General features: G+C 39.7%; 1 protein-coding gene across 2 annotated transcripts in view; it reads right to left on the reverse strand.

Annotated features, from left to right (window-relative positions):
* Positions 1-8,742: 8,742 nt before the first annotated feature.
* The window catches only part of ppp1r11 (protein phosphatase 1, regulatory (inhibitor) subunit 11), a 36,962-nt gene continuing 24,073 nt past the window's right edge, over positions 8,743-21,631 (reverse strand). For both annotated transcript variants that reach the window (XM_061908303.1, XM_061908302.1), the window contains 2 exons: positions 20,725-20,833; positions 8,743-15,476 (listed from right to left, as the gene is read on the reverse strand). In XM_061908303.1, the coding sequence (XP_061764287.1) occupies positions 15,292-15,476; positions 20,725-20,833 (294 nt within the window). In that variant the 3' untranslated portion in view covers positions 8,743-15,291. The remainder of the gene's footprint in view (positions 15,477-20,724; positions 20,834-21,631) is intronic.

Consider the following 21,631-nt stretch of genomic DNA (forward strand, 5'->3'; position numbering starts at 1 on the left):
TTTACCCAATGCATATATCACTTGGACCACATCAAAGAGAGAGACAAATGAAAAACTTATTTCGAGAACCTGTTAGATCATTTAAAATACCTGGTTATGGCTTTTGGCTTCACTAACGGGCCTGCAGTTTTAATAAATGATGTGCTGCGTGATATGGTAGGCCACTTTGGTTCCGTTTAACTTGACGGCATTCTTCTTTAGAAACTCACCTTAAATATGTCCACCCTCTACTGGAAAATCATCTTTTTGTGAAGGCAGAAAAATACGCTTTACATCCGTGCCAGTCTCGACCCAAGGAATAAAGACGAGCTGGTGGCATGCCAACTTACAGCATGTGTATAAAACATTGTTTAGAGCGCTCTATAGACTGAATAGATTGAATCCCTATCAGCTACAAGAAGATAAAATACCTATTACTAGCATTTATTTTGTATTTAGAATGCATAAATAAAATAAAAACCTGTGCTTGTTTTACAAAAAGATTGTGAATGATAGGCAAAATTCCCAAAAAAGAGGAAATGCACCTTTGTTTTAATTTAGCCTATTGTTCTTAATCCTTTTGTAACACAAAAACACGATTTCTTGTTTAATGCATTGTAATTTTTAAATAAACACGATCAAAAGTCTGCTTACAATGCAGAGCGACAATCACTATGAATGTCGCTCTATTCTGCTAATAAAGCCCTTCAATATAATTCAAACATATAAATATGTTGTAAATATACATGTAATTTAGTAACAAGTACATTCATAATAACATGTAATATTTATGTACTTTGATCATTTTAAGCGTACGGTGGCTTACTCATTTCACAAATGCATCATAACAATAACCTTTTTCTTTTAACAGGATCATTGATTACTACTCACGACAGATGTCATGAGAGCAAACAAACAAAATAAAACATCACTTACTGTACAATGTCTGCTTTCGCTGTGATGCCAACTGTCAGGATGTTCATAGATTCCCGCAAAGCAAAAAGCGGAGGGGAACAAAGCGTCTTTTAGGGTCTTTTTCAATGTTCCCGCGTTTAAGTTGGCTGTTAACTTGAACCAACTTCTCGGTTTAGGTCAATTTAATTTTACTATCCAGGATGTCAATACAGCAACATAACCTCTCTCTGATTATTGCGCCGCTATGGGTAAGTCTTTAATTTTGGCACTAATACTTGGTTAGTAGTCACTCCCCGCGACCCCGAACGGGACAAGCAGTAGAAAATGGATGGATGGACTTCAGTTTAAAGGGGAGAACACCTGGCATAACCAGGAAATGTGGGGAAGGCTAGTTGAGGATCACCATCAGGTGCGACTTTCTTTGGCTGCATATGCCGGTCCTTGGTTGGCTGCAGGCCCCTCGGCTATAGTCACGTTTGGGTCACGTGTGTCAGATTTTACCCTGAAGTGAGAAAACATGGCAAAACTATGCTAGTGGATTGCCTCTCTTCCCTCTATCGAAAATGTGTGAAAAAAGCGATGTATATAATGTCACTTTTGTTCTCTTTTTTTCTAGGGCAGAGATTCTTAAGTTGGGGTACACCAGCTCCATCTTGTGGCACAAAGAAACAATTAATTGAATATGTAAACAGTGTTGCTATTTAAACTGTGAGTAATGTTACAGTGGCCAAAAATGTTAAATATAATCTCTGCCTTTTTTTTAATGAATATTTGGGCCTACTTACGCTGCTGTATTTTAATATTGGTCAGGTGTTATCTAAGGTGTTATTTAGTGAAAAAAGTTTGAGAACCACTGCCTTCCGGTCAAAATGTAAGCATGTGACGCACCCTGGAAGTGTAGTGTGACCTGTCGGCCATGTGCCTTCTCGTCGTATAGGCCGGTTTCTTCAAAGGCTGCAGACCGTGGTAGACACATCAGTCAAGATGGGGGACACCAGCAGATGGAGATAATCAAGTCATCCTCCCTCCAATTACCCTTTTCCACTGTAGCAAACGTGCAGTAGCAAATTTAGTTCAGAGTTGGAGTAGAACTGATCTTGGCTCTGACTTTAATTTTCCATGGTCCTAGGGAGCAGTGCCATTATCTCACAAGTGTTAAGTCTCTGAAATTTGTGAGCAAACCTCGCCATATTTTTCAACAACAATGCAACAAAATATAATGCATCTGGAAAGTATCACAGTGTGTCACTTTTTTTTTACGTTTTATGTTACAGGCTCATTTCAAAATAGAATAAATTCAATTTTGTCCTCAAAAATTCTCCACACAAAATCACATATTGACAACGTCAAAAAGTTTAAATTGTTTTTAGAATTTTTTTGCAATTTTCAACAAAATAAAAATCTAAGAAACCACATGTACATTGGTATTCACGGCCTTTGCCATGAAGCTCAAAAGTTAACTGAGGTGCATTCTGTTCATTATGGCGCCGCTGTTGGCAGGAGCTCTGTGGTCTTTGTCATCCTTTTGTGTTCCTGATATTTCCCTCTGGTTTTGATGTGTTTATATATACATATATATATATATATATATATATATATATATATATATATATATATATATATATAAATGTATATGTATATACATTTTAAATATTTATTTTTTTGCTTTTTTGGAACTGTGTGACAAGGGGTGGCACTTTTGTGACTTCTGCTGTGCTTTTTTGTGGACTTCTGGAACTGCCTCCCGGGAGCCTTTTGGCCATAGAGACCAGGGGTTGGGTCTCTGCCACACCTGAGTCCGTTTGGAGAGACTGGAGGAGATGTGGATGAAGAGACAGGGCCGCGGAGCTAGCAGTGAGCCCCGGCCGGGACGGACAAGCTTCACAGTGTTTTGGCTGAATGAGCAGGTATCGGACACCTCAGTCTCCTTAGACGCTCCTCACTCATCCATGCAGACTGGACACTGGCTGAGAAATGGTGGGCGGCCGAGAGTGAAGTCGGCTCTCTTGGTTGCTTTATTGGGTCTGCTCCTGCCTCTGCCCATTCTCCCTCCACCCCAGCAGACAATGGCATGGAACACAGCAGAGCACAGCAGTGTACACAGCAGCAGTGTATATGTTTTGTTTACTTTTTATTCATAGCTGTATGTAGAAGTGACTGGTTGCATCAGCTCTGCACTTTCGATGTATTTGATGTTTCCCTCTTACACACATGTAAAAGGGATGTGTGCTATGGCTATGAGTTGTTTTTTTCCCTTGGCCTCAGTCCCATTGTTTACCTGTTTCTCACCTTTTTTGTAAAGGGCCCAGGAAGTTGGCAGACCCGTCAGTGATCCTGTTCTGTCTCCCTGTAATGTTTGTCTGATCTTAAATGGGATATTTGAATTTTCCCTCAGGGATTAATAAAGTAGTTCTGATTCTGATGATTGAGATGTCCCTACAGCTTAATTTGACTCCAACTGTGGTAAATTTGGTTGGTTGGACATGATTCGGAAAGGCACACACATGTCTATGTAAAAGGTCCCACACTTGACAGTGAATGGCAGCTTAGACCATGAATTATTTGTCCCAGCTGACCCCGATTTCCATGGTAACAGCTCGTCCGCTGGCTTATCTTGATGATTGTTGCCGCTCACAAATACCTCACACCCATATGTCAGGCCTCTATTGTGTGTCCCTTTATATGTTTTATTTTAGAACTAACCATTTAGTAATACCTAATGATATAATAACTACCGTATTTTCTGGACTACAAAGAACACTTAAAATCCTTTTTTCCTCTCAAAACTCGACAGTGCACTTTATAACTCGGTGCACCTAATGTACGGAATATTTCTGCTTTTGCTTACTGACCTCAAAGCAAATTTATTTGGCACATGGTGTAATGATACGTGTGACCAGTGGATGGCAGAAAAAACAAAAGCGATATGTGTGGACTGCAATATGATGGCAATATGACTCAAGTAAACATCAACATTTTATATATTCCAATGAAAATATACAACATTACACACAACGTTCAAAAATCTATCAACATGTTTTAGTATGACTTTGGTAAGCTATGAAGATTGACCGCTTGATGGATTGTCGGCGCATTAACATACTTGCCAACCTTGACACCTCCGAATTCGGGAGATGGGGGCGTGGTTGCGGGGGTGGGGTTGAGGTGCAGGCAGCATACCCCTTCCCCTTCGAGCTTTTCTTGAACAAATGAAATTATTTTTTCCAATCATTTTGGAACTTGCAAGCGTATTTCTTCTTACTCGTCATCGCCATGTCTCTTCTTCGTTCTTCTGCTTTGTCTCCTTCTTGTTGTGTGTGCAGTTGTGCACTGAGCTCCAAAAGCCGTAGATGTTATTGTAGCGTCCTGGAAGAGTTAGTGCTGCAAGGGGGTCTGAGTATTTGTTCTTTTGTGTTTATGTTGTGTTACGGTGCGGATGTTCTCCAGAAATGTGTTTGTCATTCTTGTTTGGTGTGGGTTCACAGTGTGGCGCTTATTAGTAACAGTGTTAAAGTTATTTATACGGCCACCGTCAGTGTGACATATATGGCTGTTGACCAAGTATGCCTTGCGTTATCATTAAACCAGTTAAAAGATCGTACAAGAGTCGGCATATCTTGACATCTTCGGGTAAAGACCATTGTTAAACCCGTCCAATGGTACATCGTTATGTGGCAGGGCCGGAGGAAAAGCGGGCGTCTGGTCAGCGTGCGGCTGTTAAGGGGTGAAGGTTTCAGGTGAGAGAGGACGTTAAAGGCAGCGTCTTTAAGGCACGCCCCCAATATTGTTGTCCGGGTGGAAATCGGGAAAAATTCGGGAGAATAGTTGCCCCAGGAGATTTTCGGGAGGGGCACTGAAATTCGGCAGCCATTGGGAAAATCAGGAGGGCTGGCAAGTATGCGCATTAAAGATATGAGTAATGGTAATACATATTGGCAAGACATATTATCTGACATTTTGTTTCGCAATAATATGCCAAAGCAACTTTTCTTACCTTCTGGTACGTGCTCATCTGTAATTCTGTAATTGGGATCAGCATAAATCCTGAAAAGTGTGCGCATCCACCTTTTTAGTCCGTAACATGAATTGATTAACGTGGACCCCGACTTAAACAAGTTGAAAAACTTATTCGGGTGTTAGCATTTAGTGGTCAATCGTACGAAATATGTACTGAACTGTGCAATCTACTAATAAAAGTATGTATCAATCAATCAACCAATCAATCAAAGTGCCGACATCGTATTCGATAAGCTTCTTCTTTTTCTCTATCTTCTTGTTATGGGACATTCATCCTCCACTGTTGACATTTGTAATATTATGTAGTGTAAAGTTCTTACTTATATTTGTCAGTTAACTCGCCATGAAAGCGCTAAAACATACCGGTGAGTTTACATTTATGACCCAAGGAACTTTAGTTATTTAAGAGTTCCGGTCGGACGGTTTTTCACGGGACACGTTGTTGATTTAACTAATGTCTGAATGTCATTAAAACAGTTATTTCCAACTTTTGACACATCTTCAACTTCCATCCTTGCACGCTACACCGCTACAACAAAGATGACGGAGAAAAGACGCTGCTGAAGGTGAGCCATGTAAATAAGACCGCCCACAAAACGGCGCATCTGTAAGCGACTGTCAGAAAGCGGCTTGAAGATGATCTGTAAAACAAAATCTATGCAAGGAATTGTTTTCAATTTAGAAAAAAAATAAAAATATGACTATAATCCGGTACGCCTTATACATGAAAAAAGATCAAAAATAGACCATTCATCGGCAGTGCATCTTATAATCCGGTGCGTACTATGGTCCGGAAAATATTGTACATTTTATAGACTGGTTTTCAATCCCAGAACCAGTTCAGGTATCTCACCATTGCCATTCCAAGATATGTTTTCATTCCACAAGCGACCTATTGTGAAATGAATGTACTTGTTACGGGTTCCAGGTGTGGTCATCCAAAAGCAGATTTATATAATCGGTGTCAAAATACAGACAGACAAAACATTTGGATAATTATTGTTGTTCTCCAGCACATAGTTTCAGTTTCATTCAACCATTATACAGATTTACAAAAAAACTATATTTTTAAGTCATTCCAGTTATTATATTTACATCCTCATCATTTTTCTACAATTGCCACATTCATCATTTACTCATAACAATTATTTTGGCACACATCATCATGAATTAGGTTTGTATATTCTAAAAATAATAATCTCACTTAATGACATTTCCACTTTTATTGTTCACGTTCGTCCATAGTCATCTGTACTTTCACAGGTTACTGGAATATTGTCAAAATAAATGTAATTATGTACATTTTAACGTGACCTGACCTGGGCCCGTTTTCCCATAGTCCAGGATCTTGGGGGAGTCTTCATTTGAATGTTACTCCGCATTGGCGTGTATTGTTTCACTCGGATTTACTTTCGTGGTCCCCACAGCTCCATATTTGTCAACCGTGAGCAAGACAGACAGAGTTCCTCCTTTCTCAGCATTTCTGGTGTCCAGGCTCTATCTGCAGCCATGGCCACACAGCCCCATTGATTTTCTCTCTGGACTACCTACTTAAAGTGGCCTTTTCTGTTATCTTTAGAGGTGGATTATCCAAGTAAGTGCACTTCGTTCCTTAATGTGAGTTGCCCCCCTCTTTGACGACCGCCATGCTGTGATCCAGAGCCTTCTTGGATCGCCCTTGACGAGTTTTTAGACGAGTTGTAGTTCTCTGCCAGGCTTTCTTCAAGTCCCACAGAGTCTGTAGCCTCTCTTCAGGTCGCTAATCAGGATCTGAAGGCAACCTTACAGTGTGTTTGTCTACGGCACCCTACCTTGAGGTTCGTCAACCTTATTGGTTAAAGTATGCCCACAACACCCTCATTTGCTCTTCCATGGGCGAATTTGGTTGTCCAGAGTCATGTAGAGAGAGTAGGGAAAGCTCGGTTTCAGAGTTGGCCCCAAACATTGCGCTCTATCGTCACGTGAAGTGCTTTTGACCAATCAGAAAGTATGGCCAGGTATTGGTGATTGGTCAAACTACCCTCATGTCACTACAGTACGCTATGTTTGGGAACACCACTGGAACCGAATCTTTGCACGGCGGTGTGGGTGCCGTCCCGGGATAATCTCCCTGGTGGTTGAATCTAAGAGCCTGGCCTCCAGATTTGTTCAATCTTTTAAGGTAAACCGGACGGCTAACCCTGTGGCTGTGCAGCACCAACTCCCCACATTCTTAAGACCCATTCTGTTTTTCATGTCTCCTGTCTGAAGCTGGTATCTTTCTGTGATCTGAATCCACCGCCAGTTTTACCTCCTCCTTGGTCAAAGACCAAATGGTCGTACTGCGTTAACAGCTAAGGCTGTTTTGGATGCCAGGGGCAGGGCACACGTGTCCAGTATCTTAAGACCGTGCTGGGTCTGAAATGTACTTATCTCTGAGTCTGCCCTCCTTTTCACATATTAGCGCAAGTTTCTGGAAAAGGGGGTGGTTGTGACACTCAATTGTCATCATTATCCGTTTATATTTTATTCTGACTGTTCCTCCCAATACTCATCCACTTTTGTCATTTTAGGACAATTACAGTTCATGTGCTGGGTGGAGCTACTGGACTTGTGGCAGCTGGTTTTCATCAGCACTCCCTTTTAATCACCACAGCTGATGCTGGAAGAGGCTGCTTAAGTGTCAACTTGTTGTGGTTTTGTACTTCTTACCTTTAAGTTCTTTTTTGGTCTCCTCTGTTAGCCATTCTGCTTCAACTAGTTCAGTGGCCATCCTGCCATTCAAATACCCATCCTGGAAGCTCAGGTCGCGTGTGTTCTCATTGCTTGTTACTTCTTTAATGGCCCTTTTGCCGGTAGTGCTTTTGGAGTATATGTTTATTGTGCATAATAGTTTTGTTTCCTTCTGTACTTTTTTATTTGAACTTTGCACAACAATTAGCTGAATAAAATCTCCTATTCTGAAAAACTTGTAAGATGCGGCACTTAGCAAGTTTTTTGTTACTTGGAAATGACCAGTGGTGTGGCGTCAGGGCCAGCATGGCCTTCTCTCCTAGCCTAACATGACCAGAAATCATGATCATAATTAAAGATAAATGCATTTTTTTTAATTTAATTTCCCTAAATATCAGAGTATTCATTTTCTCTTCATGTCATATTAGGCTCCTTCCAGGGCTGTTGTTTTTTAGTTTAAAGAGTTTGTATCCAATCAGAATTCAGTTAGCTTATGTTGCCATGCTGTACCAAATCTGCCTGAGACTTCAGATTCAGCAATGCTGGTGTAAGTGAACGGGGACATACAGTGATACACAGTTGCAATAGCCAATGAAATCACGAGTTGTTGTCAGTAAGGCTTATTGATGGCCTAAGGCAGATATATAGTGATATTACAAGCCAGGTAACATAAGAACTCCATTACACAGCATGCCACAGTCATCCCCACAGCAGCCCCGTTTAGGTTGTTGCCGGCAGCTGGATGTTATTGACGAGCAAGCTGTGGAGACGGAGTAAACTTTAAGAACTCAGCCAACACGCCTCGTCTGCATCTTTTATGATTTTATGATTAGAAAAGACAACACATATATTTTGAAGAAGGATATTTAAAGAGAAACTACATCTTGTGAGACAATGTCAGCCAACCCTGGAAGCGACCTGAGCTGGAAATGACACCTGTCACCCAGAAGGTAAGACAATGTACAAAAGGCAGCTTATGGGAAAACAAATGATTGAAACTACTGTTTTTGTACAAGAAGAGTATTTCAAACTGAATTTACTTTTGTGTATCTTCCTGCTTCGGATGAATGAAATAAGACGCATCAACGACTATAGTGTCCACAACATAAAACCCTCCAATCACAGTTTAAACCTTTTAATAACATTCAGCCAGACCTCATTACGCTTAATTGTATTTACAGAAATGTGCAAGTACCAGTACCAAGACCAATGTACATTTTATAAATCGCTGTGCACTTGGAAAAAAACAACATTTTGCTCAGTTGAGAAAGGAGTACACAGCTTGGGGGAAACAAACAAATACTTCAACCTACTCTAAACAATCAAAAATTGAAATCAGATTCTCAACATAAAATCATTCCATATCTTTGTTGGTGTCCTTTTTCCTTTTTTGGACAACATGCTGCAAACTTAATGATAATTTTAGTGTGGTTTATCCAATGAGTTGGTAGATGAGTAGTGATTCACCTCAGTATAGTAGAGCCACTAACTTTAGACATGAAAAATGTTAACTCTCAGAAAAATAGCGGACGTGAAACACAATTTGTAGCATTATCCACAAGAAGAGCAAACAATTACTAGTCTCTTAATAATATTAATACAACGTTTTGTTCTCTAAAATATGGAGAGCGCATTTCAGTGTGCTTACCAATCAATTGTGCACAGGAGTGTCCAAAGTGCAGACCTCAGCTATTTTATTTTTTTTTTTTTTGCATCAACCCACGGCATGTTGAAATAATACTTAAATTGTAATGTGAACAAGAAAAAGTTGTAATGTTGCAACTTACAAGATATTACACTTATACTAGTTAATTTGGCAACCTACTTTGTAACAGAGAACACATACAGTAAATAGGATAAAATTACTATGATACAAAAAGGGGTAGAGTTAAATAAACTCTGCTTCTTCCAACTCCTATTCGGACATGTTGTAATTGTAATTGTATTGTTTGCATGTTTGAAATAAACTGAAACTAACTAAGATCAGAAGTTTTTTTTAATGTAATTAATTGTTTCTTTATTTAACTTCTCTGCAGATATTTTGACCTACATTGGGTTGTGTTTACTGCGTTTAATAGACAAAGTGGCTGCTACGTTCTTAGATGTTTTTGTATGGAGATCTAAGCGAAACATTTGGACAGGTAGAAAACAGAGGTTAAGCTCTATATATGTTTTTAATTGAAGAAAGATGAGTTGACACTTTTGCTGAATTCAAATGTGGATTATATGGTTTAACACCAGATTTATATTACAAATTTAGCTAAAATGTTTTGCAAATTCGAAGTAGTAACACATTAATTTTAAAATGGTACTTAAATTAGCCCAAAATGATTCATATCCTGTCCTGTGGTCCTGTTCATTATCTTTATTGACATAATTTCTAGGTGCAGTCAAGACTGAGGAGGGTTTCCAGTTTGGTGGCCAGAGAATAGCATCTCTGCTTTTTGCAGATGATGCGGTCTTGTTGGCTTCATCAAACTGGGACCTTCAGCTTTCATTTATGGGGCGGCATGGCGTAGTGGGTAGAGCTGCCGTGCCAGAAACCTGAGGGTTGCAGGTTCGCTTCCCACCTATTGACATCTAAATCGCTGCTGTTGTGTCCTTGGGCAGGACACTTCACCCTTGCCCCCGGTGCCACTCACACTGGTGAATGAATGATGAATAAATGATAGGTAGTGGTCGGAGGGGCCCTAGGTGCAAACCGGCAGCTACGCTTCCGTCAGTCTACCCCAGGGCAGCTGTGGCTATATATGTAGCTTACCACCACCAGGTGTGAATAAATGATGGGTTCCCACTTCTCAGTGAGCGCTTTGAGTATTTAGTAATAGAAAAGCGCAATATAAATCTAATCCATTATTATTATTATCAATGTGTGAATGGGTGAATGTGGAAATAGTGTCAAAGCACTTTGAGTACCTTGAAGGTAGAAAAGCGCTAGACCAGTATAATTCATTCGCAGCTGAATGTAAAGCTTCACGTATGAAGATCAGCACCTCCAAATCTGAGGCCATGGTTCTAAGTCGGAAAATGGTGCCCCCAGGGGCAGATGTGAAGTTCTGCCTCAAGAGGAGGATTTCAAGTACCTCGGAGTCTTCTTCACAAGTGAGGGAAGAATGGAACGCAAGATTGTCAGACGGATTGGTGCAGCGTCGGCAGTGTTGCAGTTACTACACCAGTCTGTTGTGGAGAAGGAGGAGTTGAGCCAGAAGGGGAAGCTCTGAATTTACCCTCACCTATGGTCACAAGCTTTGGGTAATGACCAGAATGACATGGTCACGAATTCAAACGGCAGAAAATTATTTTTCTCCGCAGGATGTCTTGGGTCACCCTTAGAGATAGGTTGAGGAGCTCGGTCATCCGGAAGAGACTCAGAGTAGAAGAGTAGAGGTCCACTTATGGATGGCAGAGATATACCGTGACGGGATCCTGATGGTCATTCACCCCAGACCATCACCTCATGTTGCAGCATGACAATGCACAGCCCCATGTTGCAAGGATCTGTACATAATTCCTGGAAGCTGAAAACATCCCAATTCTTGCATGGCCAGCATACTCACCGGACATGTCACCCATTGAGCATGTTTGGGATGCTGTGGTGCAACTTGTCACAGCCAATGAAGATGATTGGACCAACATTCCACAGGCTACAATCAACAACCTGATCAACTCTATGCGAAGGAGATGTTTTGCACTACGTCAGGCAAAGGGTGGTCACACTAGATACTGACTGATTTTCTGACCCCCAATAAAGCAAAACTGCCTTTTAGTGTGGCCTTTTATTACAGCCATCCTAAGGCACATGTGCAGTAATTATGCTGTTTAATCAACACCTTGGTATGCCACACCTGTGAAGTGGGATTGATTCTCTTGGCAAAGAAGAAGTGCTCACTAACATATTTTGACAGCTTTGCAACAATATTTGAGAAGAATAGGTATTTTGTGTAGAAAGTAAAAGTTTTAAATCTTTTGAGTTCAACTCATGAAAATTGAAAGTAAAAACTAGTATTATTTTTGTTCAGTATATACACACACATATAAAAACATAATCTGACGTACTTCCGAACTGTATAGAGAAAGTTACAGTAATTTGCAGTGACAAAAAAGCTCTTATGTTCTTTATTATTTCAATTCAATGTGCTCAACTGTGACAGTGTGTGTTAAAGTTAAACTTAAAGTACCAATGATAGTCCCACACACTAGGTGTGGTGAAATTACTATCTGCATTTGACCCATCCCCTGGGAGGGGAGGGGAGCAGTGAGCAGCAGCGGTGGCTGCGCTCGAAAATCATTTTGGTGATTTAACCCCCCAATTCCAACCCTTGATGCTGCCTGGGTCCCATTTTTATAGTCTTTGGTATGACTCGGCTGGGTTTGAACACACAACCGACTGATCTCAGGTCGGACACTTGTGTTGATCAAGTTGTGGCTTGTGCAGCCCTTAGAGACACGTGATTAAGGGTAAGGGTGTGATTAAGGGATATACAAATAAACTTTGATTGATTGATTGAAGTTTACACAGCTGTTTTCACACATGATTGGTGATTGCAGTGATTTAAGCAGGCATATTGGAATAATATCGCATGTAAAATAAACATGTTAAAACATATTACAACTTGCGATAAAGCCAAATTGTCAGGGCAAAATCTAAATTTTTTGCCACGCAGCAAAGCAAGGGTTATAACGTAAATACGATCATGTGTATAAATAGCGAATGTATAGGAGTGATTTTCAAACTGTGGTACGTGTACCACCAGTGTTACGCGGGCTTTAGCTGGTGGTATGCCTAAGAACCACTTAATTAAAGTACATTGTTTTGATTTTCCTTCATTTAAACACAGTGCTACTGTTCAAACTGTGTGTAATGTTACAGTGGCCAAAATATTAAATATACTTGTCAAACTAGACTTCATTCTTGTATTTAATGAATACTAAGGCCTACCACGCTATTGTATTTCAATGTTGGTCATTATGGTGAAACTTGGAGAGCCAGGTTTTTTCTTAGGTGATAGCTTAAGAACCACTGATGTGTAGGATTTGTAATACTATCAGGAAATGGTCAGCAACTTCAGTTTTTTATAACAATACTTGAAGCAAGCTAACAGCCTGAAAAACAAAACATTACCTTAAACTTTTATTTTCAGTACCCCCCCCCATCAGACCGTGACAACACTCAATATTGAGAGTATGTAAAAGCCCATCCCTCCCTTTTAACTTCCCTGATTACTTCCTTTAATGTTTTGTAATCAACTCCAAACATCAAGCACAACAAAGTGTGGGGAGAAAGTGTTTTGCATATTACCCACCATGCTCTTTAGTGCTGTTAGGTGGGTGTAATTATAACATGTTTATAGTGCTTTTATAATGTCCACATGGTTAAGTGGGTTTTATGTGGCATGTGTGTGTTGAGTTAATCTGTTGTTTTTTAGTAGCACCATAGTTGGAGAAAGCTAGTTTGTATTGCTACATATAAACATATGCTCAAACACCTCAGTAAATGTGTAAATTCATCAATGTTAGTATATTAAACATTATATATCTTGAGGGCCAGTTTGAAGACAAGGGCGAGCAGTAATTTGGACACCCCTGAGTTAAACCAGCCCACTTACTTTCTACAACTTTTCTAATGGCATAAGATAACATCTCTTTGGCTGTCTCAAATTGAAGTGTGTACCCTTAAGTTTGTACACAATGTACACTGTGTACAGTGGTGCCAGTTTATTTTGTTACGTGATGCAGCTCGTACCTCCAAAAGCTGGTATTGTAAAACAGCATTGCTCATTGAAACTAACCTCCACAAAACAGCCCAATTTAACAGTAACACGCCTTTTAAAAAGTAGAACAAATTCTAGATAGACATATTGTATGAAAAGCAATATACAAACAACTGTATTAGTGTAATGAAGTAACGAAATAGTAATGTACAGCATTTACCTTGGAGAGCGAACTTCTACAGTATCTCCTTTGAGCTGCTTCTCCATCATAAACACCATCAGCAGCCTTTCCCTATTTTCATGGATTAATACATCTTAGTTTAACGTCCTTTGCTTGCATTATTGACTCTTTCTGGTTTTAGTATAGTGCAGACAAGCAGTGATACTACATACACTCCAACAGCTTCAACAAGTTGACTCGCCACATCCGGTCAAGTTTTGTGAGTCCTTCACACTCACGTTCTTCGTTGTTGTTGGAAAAACAAAGTTATATTGAGTAAAACCAGATGTTTTGGTAAGATCTTATAAAGTTCAATGTGACATTCACTACATTGACTAGTGGTGTGGAGGATCGTAGCCCAATTTTTGCTTGCAACCTGAAGCATAACAATTGGCCCATAGCAGCTCGTATCCTGAAAAATTCATGAGCTGGGACACTCGTATCCTGAGGTACCACTGTACTTAGTTTCTGAGGGTGTGAATTTTGACAATGTAGCACTGTTCTAAATTGATTCGTCATTGCACAGTTGCAGGAAATGACTATCAAATGTTTGTAGTCACTTATTCGTCGGTTTAATACTTTCTACCACTATTGGTTACTCCTCGGCCGCCATAATTTTCCGCCAGGAATTGCGAAAATAGAAAGTTGTAAGTATATATCGCTGCACACTCACCATTTTGAGTGTTTTGAACTCCTCATTCAGGTACTGGCAGTACTCTTGCATTTGGCTGTACTTCTCAGTGTGAACGCACTTATGTACTCAAAAGACTTAAATGTAAATACAGGAATGCTATTGATTCCAGTGTTGTACTGAGCAAATTAAGAGTTTCTAGCACAACTTGAAATGATGTAGCCCTCCGTTGTAAATTGCATTGAATTGCAACATTTTTAAACATAAGATAGTTTGCCATTCAATTTGTTCAACACTATTACAAGCAGTCAGCGTTCATTCAAATTGGCCATTTTTGAACGATTGTACGTATTGAAAATGTGATTTACAATGGGTCCAGTCATTTTGAATGGAACATAGTTGACATCATGTTCTTTAAACTTCAAAATCCAGTAGTTGAGCCTGAATCAGCAGCATTTCTGCTGGTTGCAGTAATTTACATTTTGTCAGTTTTTTTTCCCCAAAATGCTATTACAAAACAATCATCAACAAATCAGCATAACTATGCCAATCCTTCATTTGTTTTACACAAAAGCTTGCACTTAAAAAGGAAGCAGCCAACATTCGGACACAGGAGCTTTTCAATTAAACCTTTTTGATCGTCATAGTCTCGTTTGTGTGTTTGCAGAATCACTAATCAAGGTTACGATCCCCTTGTATGTTTAGCTTTGAGACTTCTTTAATAAAGAGCTGTGCAAAAAACAGATCCATCTGGTGTGTGTATGATATGACGTCAAAAGAAAAATGCATTTGTCCTTTAATACAAAACGACATTCTGCCTTCTCTTAATGCCAAAACTGATCTCCATGGCTATTGCTTTTAATTCCCTCCAAACTGCAACTCCTGTTGCATTTTCAATAGGTAGAGATAGAAAACTTTTTTATGATTTATGTATGTGGAAAACATGTGAGCAAATTCAGGTTACATGCGCGGTAAGCAGAATCACATCTTTTTTTGTAATGGATCTTAACTTAAAGACTGTTGGTTTGCACTAGTGCAGTGACGAGGAATCCTTTTTATTTCCCTAAAAACATTGCCACACCATCACACCCTCCCTGCAGAGCTCCCTAGTGAGTATGAGACCTTCCAGAGTTCGGGGGCACCGTGGCTCCCCCGCCGCCCCTCTGTCTGTGATCCCTCCGACCGTGGCCCAGGATACAGTGTGCGCTGCCGCAACCTTCATCGTCATCATCTCCCTCGCTTTCCGAGGACGACTCACCAAACTGTCGGGGCTTCTCGTAAATACAGCAGCCTGAAATGCAGCACACTGGATTAGTAATGGTCAATGCGAGCCACAAGATGATGCCTTATTTTAAGAAAAAAAAAAAAATCATACTGGGCAACATTTGTTAAATGACAACCCATTGGAAGTGGATTACATTAGCCCCATGAAAGGCTCTTTTGTGTAAATCGTAAATAAAAACATAATACAATGATTTGCAAATCCTTCCATCCATCCATTTTCTACCGCTTATTCCCTTTTGGGATCGCGGGGGGCGCTGGCGCCTATCTTAGCTACAATCGGCCGGAAGGCAGGGTACACCCTGGACAAGTCGCCACTACATCGCAGGGCCAACACGGATCCTTTTCAACTTATATTCAATTGAATAGACTGCAAAGACAATCTATTTAATGTTCGAACTGAGAAACAATTTTTTGCAAATAATCATTAATTTAGAAATTAATGGCAGCAACACGTTGCAAAAAAGTTGGCAGAGGGGCATTTTTATCACTGTGTTACATGGCTTTTCCTTTTAACAACACTCAGTAAACGTTTCGAAACCGAAAAGACCCATTTTTGAAGCTTTTCAGGTGAAATTCTTTCCCATCAATCCATCCATCCATTTTCCTGTACCGTTTGGGGTGTTCCCCCATTCTTGCTTGTTATACAGCTTAAGTTGTTCAACAGTCCGCAGTCTCCCTTGTCGTATTTTAGGCTTCATATTGCACCACACATTTTCAATGGGAGACAGGTCTGGACTACGGGCCGGCCAGTCCAGTACCCGCATTATTTTACTATTAAGCCACGCTGTTGTAACACAACATTGAAATGCTGAAATAAGCAGGAGCGTCCATGACAACGTTGCTTGGGTGGCAACATATGTTGCTCCAAAACCTGAATGTACCTTTTAGCATTAATGGTTAATTCACAGATGTGTAAGTTACCCATGCATTGGGCAATAATACACCCCCATACCATCACAGATGCTGGCTTTTGAACTTTGCGCCTAGAAGAATCCATATGGTTCTTTTCCTCTTTGTTCCGGCGGACACAACGTCCACAGTTTCCAAAAACAATTTGAAATGTAGACTGGTCAGACCACAGAACTCTTTTTTACTTTGTATCAGTCCATCTTAGATGAGCTCAGGCCCAGCAAAGCCGGCTGCATTTCTGGGTGTTGTTTATAAATGGATTTCGCTCTGCATAGTAGAGTTTTAACTTGCACTTACAGATGTTGCGAAGGACTGTAGTTACTGACAATGGTTTTATGAAGTGTTCCTGAGCCCATTTGGTGATATCCTTTACACACTGATGTCAGTTTTTGATGCAGTACCGCCTGAGGGATCCAAGGTCACGGGCATTCAATGGTACGTGCAGGGATTTTTTCAGATTCTCTGAACCTTTTGATGATATTACAGAACTTTAAAGGCCTACTGAAACCCACTACTACCGACCACGCAGTCTGATAGTTTATATATCAATGATGAAATATTAACGTTGCAACACATGCCAATGCAGCCCGTTTAGTTTACTAAATTACAATTTTAAATTTCCTGTGGAGTTTCTTGTTGAAAACGTCGCGGAATGATGACGCGTATGATGACGCGTGCGCGTGACGTCTCGAGTTGGAGATGACATATTAGCGGAGCACCACTTGCGGCTAAAAGTCGTCTCTTTTCATCGCGCAATTACACAGTATTCTGGACATCTGTGTTGCTGAATCTTTTGCAATTTGCAAATTGAACAAATTGAAGTCAAAGTAGAAAGATGGAGGTGGGAAGCTTTAGCCTTTAGCCACACAAACACACGGTGTTTCCTTGTTTAAAATTCCAGAAGGTGAAGGTTTACTATGGATCAGAGCGGTCAAGCGAACATGGATCCCGACCACTTGTCAACCGGCAGGTTTCGGTGGGAAAATTGTGGTAAACAGTCACCTCTTACCGGAGATCTACGGAGCTTGCGCCGTCCATGCAGCTGCCGTGACTTCCCTCAGACACTGGCGTCAACACACCCATTGACACACCCCTCAAACTATCAGGTACTATTTAACTCACTAAAACACAAGCAATACAATAGAAAGATAAGAGTTTTCCCAGAATTATCCTAGTAAATGTGTCTAAAAACATCTGAATCGCTCACAATGCAATCGCCTTTTTTTTTTTTTAAACTTTTTTTTTTCTTCTAGTCCTTCGCTATCAATATCCTCAGTCACAAATATTTCATTCTCGCTCAAATTAATGGGGAAATTGTCGTTTTCTCGGTCCGAATAGCTCTTTTTGTTCGAGGCTCCCATAATAAACAATGTGAGGATGTGAGGAGCCCTCACACAGGTGATTTAATCGTCTGCGACTTCCGGTAAAGGCAAGGCTTTTTTATTAGCGACCAAAAGTTGCGAACTTCATCGTCGATGTTCTCTACTAAATCCTTTCAGCAAAAATATGGTAATATCACAAAATGATCGAGTACGACACATAGAATGGACCTGCTATCCCCGTTTGAATAAGAAAATGTCATTTCAGTAGGCCTTTAATGGTGAAATCCCTAAATTCCTTGCAATAGCTCGTTGAGAAATGTTGTTCTTAAACTGTTGGAAAATGTGCTCATTCATTTGTTCACAAAGTGGTGACCCTCGCCCAATTCTTATTTGTGAAAGACTGAGCATTTCATGGAAGCTGCTTTTTTACTCAATCATGGCACCCACCTGTTCCCAATTAGCCTGTTCACCTGTGGGATTTTCTCAAAAAGTGTTTGATGAGCATTCCTCAATTTTTTCAGTCTGTCTGCCACTTGTGCCAGCTTTTTTGAAACATGTTGCAGGCATCAAATTCCAAATGAGCTAGTATTTGCAAAAAATAAAGTTTTCCAGTTCGAACGTTAAGTATCTTCTCTGCAGTCTATTCAATTGGATTTGCAAATCTATGTATTCTATTTTTTTTCAATTTACACAACGTGCCAACTTCACTGGTTTTGTAGTTTGTATGTTCTGTGATTCAATCAAATCACAACACAACAGAAACAGATGGACATGAATATGACAGAAAACATTTATCTGCCAAAAATCCCCACTTTGTTTAAACTGGCAAATAGGAGACTTATATAAAGAAAAGCAGACAGCAGCTCATTTTTGGGTTAGGCTACATGAAGGATCCCAGAATTAGTTTTACTCGTATTTAAATGTTTTCCATTTTTAGAACTTGTTGTACATGTCACATCAAATATACCATATTGAGAAATCATTGATGTAAATTGTGTTACAAATTGAAAACAGAAAGTAAACATAAGTGTAATTTATTGTTATGAAGTAGAAAATGGGTAGGATAAACCCAACTTTGCTTCTTTCTACTCCTTTTTGGACATGCTGTAAAGCAAAATTCAAATATGTAAAATATGTGATGTACTGTATCATATTGAAACTGGATACATGTTTGAAATAAACTTGCCCAACCAACCAACTAATTAAAGTACCAATGATTGTCACACACACACTAGGTGTGGTGAAATTTGTCTGCATTTGACCCATCCCCTTGATCAGCCCCTGGGAGGTGAGGGGAGCAGTGGGCATCAGCGGTGCCGCGCCCGGGAATAATTTTTGGCTATTTAATCCCCAATTCCAACCCTTGATGCTGAGTGCCAAGCAGGGAAATAATGGGTCCCATTTTTATAGTCTTTGGTATGACTCGTATGAACTCACAACCTACAGATCTCAGGGCGGACACCATAACCACTAGGCCACTGAGTAGGTTTTTATATATATATATATATATATATATATATATATATATATATATATATATATATATATATATATATTTAGCTTCCTCACAAGGAAACCTTACAATGTATTACATCCATTACCTGGTATAAAATCAATGAGCTTGCAAGTTATTGTGATGTAGTAAAATCCCATATTTGAACCCATTTACACAGGATATTTCAAATATTTTGAAATGCAGATGTTGATGCTCATCTTAGACATATGTAATAAAGGTGTTTGTGAAATCCCTTTAAGTTGTTTGATGCTAAATTAACCACAACAATTGCGCCGCATAATACATTATGAGTACTGGTCCGATGTTTCACCACCAAAAATATATATATAAAAAAAAAAAATTAAAGCCTAGTCCAGCTTTTTACTGACATACACTATTCATGTTTAGCAAAATTGTACTGCAAATTAATATTGACTCCAAATAGTTGTCATCAGCCACCTTGACTACTAATGATCAAAATAGGGGGATAGGCTGATTGGCGACACAAAAATTGGCCCTAGTGTGTGAATGTGAGTGTGAATGTTGTGTGTCTACCAGTGTTGGCCCTGCGATGAGGGTGTGCCCTGCGATGAGGGTGTGCCCTGCGATGAGGGTGTACCCTGCCTTCCGCCCGAGTACAGCTGGGATAGGCTTCAGCAACCCCCGCGACCCAAAGAGGGACAAGCGGTAGGAAATGGATGGATAGTATCGGCCCTGATAAAACAATATTGGTCGATCTCTTGTCATGATGTCACAGCCAGGAGGACTTAAGGGCATTCACTAATCCTGGCTACTCAGGCTACGAGGAAACACAAACAAGGTTGGATGAAGTATTATTTTCATCTAATTGTGGCATGTGCATTATAACACCTATGTGGGACATGCAGTAACACACATGCTGCTTTATGCAGCTATTTTTTATGCAGGTCTGAATCTCTCTGCGAGTGGGCAGATGTACCTAATGTTACCGGGTAAATCTTTAAAATGTTTAGGAAGTTAATTTTCAACCGTGTCTGGAAAAAAATAGAAGTGACAACTTCAATATATATATATCTTTAAACAGTGCATAGTACCAAAAGATTAATTCTTACATTTTTGGAAATGGTTGGGCGTGGTTTCATTTGCAATCTCGGAATGCCTCCAGAAACAAACATCTTGCAGACAGACTCAAAAATGGGTAACAAATGTAACAAGAGCAAAATTTACATCAAAGCACATCCAATACATGTTATCTAAACCACAAGACAGTGTTTTAAATGTAGATTAAAACCATTATAGATCCCCTTTAAACTTCCGTTTTAAAATTTGTGAGAAGTAAAAGCACTCAAAATTGAGATGTGTAAGTATGTGGACTTTATTTTCCCATTATGTCTTTATAATTTAAATTTAGATTGTGTTTTACTGTTTGTTCGCAATAATATGCTCAATAAAGTGAGGGATTTCACAATATTACCTGAAAAATGTTGTGTCATAGACAGTCAAATTTTTTTGGGTTGTCCAAGTTTTCTCAAATTGTAAAATCTACTCACATTTTGAAGACCTCCTCCCCAGGTGCTCATTGTCCACTGTGTCACTCGACCACTCCACCTTCTTCTCTGTCTTCCTCTTCCTCAGCTTGATTGTCAGACTGCGGCCCTCCTGAAGACATGTAAGAAATACCGCATGGAGACAAAAGTATTGCGACGCAACATAGTTTGAGCAGACTCTATTTCATCTGACATTGGACAACAGTTAGTTTGACAGAGATTGACACATTTACATTTTTTTAAGGCTGACGCACACGCATATTGCTAGCATACACATACACTTCCTAAAATGCAAAAAATTATTTTTGTGTCATATTACATAGATTTGGATATCCATCCATTTTCTACCGCTTATTCTCTTTGGGGTCGCGGGGGGCGCTGGTGCCTATCTCAGCTACAATCGGGCGGAAGGCGGCGTACACCCTGGACAAGTCGCTACCTCATTGCAGGTAAACAATTATTATAGTATACATAGCAACATACATAGCCAATGTTGAAGTCATGCACATAGAATGACACAATGCAATCCATGACACGAGGATGCCATGAGTTTATGACTGGCATCTCCCCATAATCTCATCAAGATAATAGAGCACATTATTTGTTTCCATGGAAACCTGAGCTACATATGAGTTAAAAAATATTTCACCCTTCTTGGAGGTTACAGTGCATCCAGAAAATATTCACAGTGCTTCACTTCTTCCATATTATTTTATGATACAGCTTTATTTCAAAATGGAATAATATCATTATTTCTCCTCAAAATTCTAAAGACAATACTCCATAATGATAATGTGAAAAGTTGTTTTTTTATTTTTTTTATTTAGCAAATTCATCAAAACTAAAAACCTAAAACAATCACATGTACATGCATATTCACAGCATTTACTCAATCCTTTGTTGATGATGC

Source organism: Nerophis ophidion, linkage group LG08 (genome assembly GCF_033978795.1).
Source record: "Nerophis ophidion isolate RoL-2023_Sa linkage group LG08, RoL_Noph_v1.0, whole genome shotgun sequence".
In the NCBI taxonomy this organism is placed as follows: Eukaryota; Metazoa; Chordata; class Actinopteri; order Syngnathiformes; family Syngnathidae; genus Nerophis; species Nerophis ophidion.